Genomic DNA, 5,259 nt, shown 5'->3' on the forward strand with positions numbered 1-5,259 from the left:
AATAATGTGTGTCATTTTAAAGGATATAAAGTTGTGTTATTTTAAGTGAGAGAAAGAGATAAATCATGGGGGAGAGAGAGTGAACAAAAAAAAAATGTGGGTCTCACATCTTTAAGAGAGTAAAATGACACAATTTATGTCGTTTAACAGGACAAACATTTTTCCATATAACTATTTACAAAGTAGTATATATATCTTAATTAAGTATACAGGTAAATCATAATAAAAAATTAAAATAGTTCTAATATGATCAAAGTGCACCATGACATATTATAAAAGTACAATAAATATATCTTACACTATATAAATATCTTTACATCTATCCTATCTATTAAATAAGGGAATTTGTTTATAAATACCTCTTAATATTAAAAATAAAACATAATATAATAAATTTATTAAAATTTCAAAAGGACTAAGTAACTCAGTTGACGTAGTGGGTAAAAGTGCTCTAACAATTTTAATAGGAACCATATTTAGCAACAAACATCCTCGATCGTATTAGTCGTAGCTGGAGTTCGAATATAGCTTCAGAGCATACCATTTTATGGTTGACACAGATTTACTGGTCGATAGTCTAATTTTTAAAATTACAATATTTTTATATTATTTGTATTACATTATTTTTATGTTTTTTATAATAAAATATGATAAACACACTTTATAATATGTATAACTTTTCTGATACAAGTAAGTGTAATAAAAAGTTAAAAAAGTAATGTACAATAATAATTAATTGGGTTTGGTATTTGTCATTTTAAATGACATAAATTTTTTTTTTTTGTGTCTGTCTCTCTCTTAAAATGACATAACTTTATGTCATTTAAAATGATAAACACTTTTCCCTAATTATATAACTAAACAAACCAGTTAATTTTCTAACTCCTTCATATTCAAGTTACATCTAACCCTCCCAATAAAAAATTTGCCTGCATTCATTAATTGTAAAATTATGCTACGTACATACACGCAATTATACAATCATCACTTTACCTATTTTCACTAAATTAAAATTTTAATTTTCCACATTCTTTGACCAAAGGAATGAAAGATATAAGTAATTTTCGAAAATCAAATTGGTTAGATAATAAATATAAATTAAAAAAACTAAAATATAATAAAATAGAAATGTGGGATTTCATGATATCATATATAATCCACTTCATTAGAATGCTCGTTTGTGTACCATGTTCAAATCATACGCTTCATAACTTTACACATATAAAACATCAAATATGGTGTTAGTCATAGTCATAATTATATATAAGGTTCTCAATGAATCATCGCATGTTAGAATAGTACATTAGTATTATAGTAGTGTTGCTTACACACTTACTTGGTCATATATATTGAAAGAAATTAAACCAGCACAAAAATTTGAAACTCTGAAAGAAAATAAATGTTCATTCATATTATTGTTGATTTGAACTATAGGCTGTGCTAAGAAACTTTTTAGTGGTGCATGTGTTAAGAATTTTGAGGAGGTCATGGTTATTAGTGCACCTAGGGGTCTTGAATTGGCTCAATGCTGCCCCATTTGCTATGAAGTTGTCCAAAATTTTCTTGAAAGTTCCTCTCTCCACAATGCAAAGCTCAAGGGGCCCTATTGAATTGGTTTTTCTGGACACCACATAACCTTGATCAGCAAAAGAAATGTCCATTTCTCTGCAACACTCATCAAGTACCTTGTCCTCAACCTCCCCTTTGATCTCCCAGTAAATTACATAGTGCCCTGGTTGGTTTGTGACATCTGCATAGCTAGTGAAATCAACTAGCTCAGTTTTGGCCTTATTCAGAAGCTGAGAACCCTTCTCTACCACAAATTGAAGGTCCTTCTCTGTATTCTTATCTATATTTACTGTCAGAATTAGCTTTCTTCTGCATACAAAATTCAATTTTGGGGTCCCATTATGAAAGCCAGCCACTTCCACCACATCTCCTAATCTGTACCTATACAGCCCTGAAAGTTTAAAATAAAAAATTTACTATTATATTATTTTCAAGTCGCTCCCATAATATAGTAAAAACAAAATAAAATGTCTATATTTGAAATATATGATTACAGACTACAGTAGTTACCAATTTTGAAATGATAATTACGGAACATGCCATGCAAATCTTGTCAGAAAAGATAGAAATGATAGGTACATAACATCAATGAAAGTAACCTAATGTGACCAAGTCAGAACAAGACACAGTAACTAACAGCATATAAAACGTGGATTGTCTGTGGTCTGCACACACATAACTAGGCCAAATTATGACCACAATCAGAAAGAAGTTAAGTTACTCTCAATTATTGTTGATGCCCATTATTAGTATGCATTTAAATCATATATCCACGTATTGAATATCACAGTAACAACTTCCCTATTCAGCCAAGATATTTTACCATATGCAACTACCTACTACACATGTCCATGTTAATGTAAAACTACGATTGTAGCTTGCATATGACACATGATCAAAGATTAATGCTACTTTCTTGAACCAATGTTCAACAGTAGGTGTTATTTTAGGTAGAAGTACAATGGGTCAAATCGAGCATTCTCACTAACCAACCATGAATAGTTACAGACTGGGTAGCCAAAAGCATTTATTTGGTATTTATTTGCCAAAAAAGGAAAAGTCAAAAGATACAGCTGTGGGAATCTAATTGAAGCATGTGTACACTTGAAGTAAGAAAAAAGTTCAAATATATAAATCATATATAAGACTCAGAAAAGATGAGTTGAAGAAAATGAGCATTAATATATATAGAAGAGAAAGAAATATTAATACCGGTGAAAGTTGTGAGGACTATTTCGTACTCTTGTCCAACTTTAATCTGGGATAATGGAATTGGCTTATCTTCCATGAAATCATCAGCAACTGAACTGAAATCTTGTTTATGTCTGTGAAGTGGAATGAACTCAAAGTAAGAGAAAGTGGGAACTACAGCAAATGTTCCATCCTCTGGTGGTAAACTAGGATCCACATTAAACCCTATCCAGCTCTCAGTTGAGCCATAATCAGCACTAACTAAAGGCAACCCATTTGCATAATGCCTAAGTTTTTTCAAGTATGGTTGCATAGATCCTGTCATAATGGAATAAAGGTACTTAGCATTAGGCCAAAGCTTGGGAATCAAACCAAACCAATCCACCTCTTCTAGCTCCTTGCAAGCAGCTTCTAATTTTGAAGCAAAATTTGGGTTTGGAGAGATGATGTCCAAAACAGCCCTTCTCATTTTGGTTGATTTGATTCTTGAACTCAGAGTTCCATCTCTAATGTCATTGCATATTTCCCTCCAAAGTTCTTCAAAACTACGAAAAGCTTGCACCATGCTATAGACAAAAGCTGAGGTGATAAACTCCACTTGATCAGAGAAGAAGAGGCCAAGAATGAGGTGGCAGTATGTGGATTGTTTATAATCTCCACCTGAGATTACATCTTCAGGGCTGCAAGTAAATGACTTTGTTTTGTGCTGTTTGATTTTGAATTCTTCACTTGCATAGTAATGTGTCGTGGCTGTTCCTACTGTTAAACCTCCTTTTGTTTTGAACCTATTGCTGCTGTATATGAATTCAAGAATCCTTCCTCCTTCTCTTATGGGATAGACCCTGTAAACAGTGAAGTGAAGTACAAATATTTGAGTACTTCAAAATAGTTATATATGTAATAGCTATGTCATTCATGAATTGGATGAAGGAAAAGAAGGAGGTATTATTGAGAGACACACCTTGATCTATAGGCTGCTGCTAAAGTGAATATTTGAAGCGTGGTTTGTGCACTATGGCGAGTAAATGGTACAAACTTCTGCCTTCCCTCTGTGGTTCCAGAACTGCAAATTAAAACCACCACCAGAAAAGAAAAATAAAAATTATCAGAAAGTGGCACCGTATCATAAGATAAGAAAAAGAAATATTTTACCAAAAAATATAAGAAAGAGAAATAGCACATCTTCCCATAAATATAATCTAAATGCCTGAAAAGACTGCCATGGTTTATTTTTAAATGTATACAAAATACATACATATATTTATGTATATGTGTATGTATATATAATCAATAAAATCTGATAGAATAAAATGGAGAGGTTGCCATATGTGGCCTCTATCTAATGTTCTAAATTCTGATTCCTATCAATGTTAACATGACCATAAAGTTAAAAGAAAGTTCATATTGCAATGAATCTCATTTTATCCCCGGAAAAAATAAAAATGGAAGAAGTGAAAAGAAATATTATACTTAAAGGTGATGGTACCTTAAGGAAAGAGTGGTAATGGGTTGTTGAGTGATTAAAGGACTAGTGTCCCCATCTGCAATCCTTTGGATAAATGGCTCAAAATCAACATGTGAGGAAAGGGGAACCACAGAAGTGTAAAGGGATTCCAACGCACATGCGTCCATCTCTAGGATGTTGTAGTTCCCCAACCATTTCTTGAGATATTCCACACCATAGTTTTGCTTCAGAATCTGGCATAGTAACTGAGTCTGAACAGAACCGGCTTTCTGGGATACATCTTCAAACCAGCCAATGACATCATAGTCACTGTTGACATTGTCATTGTCGTTGTCATTGCCATTGCTATTACTGTTGTTGTTGCTGATGCTGAGAACCGGTTCCATTAAAGTTGGTTGGTGCAGTGGCATGAGGAAGTGGAGGACTAAAAAATAATATAGTTTGGTGGGGAAATGTGTCTAAGTGTAGCAAATAGCTAGAGAAGAACTAAAGGAGCCCACTAATGAAAATATCCCTTTATTGGTCTATGGAGTTTATATGGACCGTATTGAAATGGCTCAACAAAACCCTGATATTTGCAGGAGCTTCATCGATCGATGAATGGCACAATACAGTGGATATAGACCACAATAAATGGCATTATCATTCTAAGGAGAGAGAGAGAGAGATATTCTTTTTTTTTTTTTTGGAAAATTAGAGAGAGATATTCTTCCATAATGTGAGGATGATATATATGGGGACAACTGACTACATAACTAATGGCCAGGGACCAAACGACAGCTGATCAGTAATCTTTCCCTCCAATTTATTGCGAGCCATTATTTGAAATGGGACCATACCTCAATCTTAATTATTAGAAAATAATAATTACACTCTCATCCTTCGTGCATATTAACGGTTCACCTCACTAATAAATTAGAACGGTTTGATGTAAGTAGATCAACCATTAAAATTGAGTTGCTTAGACTTATTATGCATTGAGTCCATTTAATAATGTAGAAATCCCTGGACTCTAGGGATTCATGGGCAAATGT

At 33.0% G+C, this 5,259-nt stretch overlaps 1 protein-coding gene across 1 annotated transcript; it reads right to left on the reverse strand.

Moving 5' to 3' along the window:
- Positions 1-1,369: 1,369 nt before the first annotated feature.
- Positions 1,370-4,635, reverse strand: LOC133293926 (indole-3-acetic acid-amido synthetase GH3.10-like). Its single transcript, XM_061492548.1, has 4 exons — positions 4,247-4,635; positions 3,722-3,823; positions 2,782-3,602; positions 1,370-1,960 (listed from the first exon to the last, which is right to left on the reverse strand). The coding sequence occupies exons 1-4, from the start codon at positions 4,633-4,635 to the stop codon at positions 1,413-1,415; spliced, it is 1,860 nt and encodes a 619-aa protein (XP_061348532.1). The 3' UTR covers positions 1,370-1,412.
- Positions 4,636-5,259: the final 624 nt, after the last annotated feature.

The sequence above is a fragment of the Gastrolobium bilobum genome, unplaced genomic scaffold, assembly GCF_033153095.1.
Source record: "Gastrolobium bilobum isolate Gb01-03AN ecotype WA unplaced genomic scaffold, APGP_CSIRO_Gbil_v1 utg19602, whole genome shotgun sequence".
NCBI lineage: Eukaryota > Viridiplantae > Streptophyta > Magnoliopsida > Fabales > Fabaceae > Gastrolobium > Gastrolobium bilobum.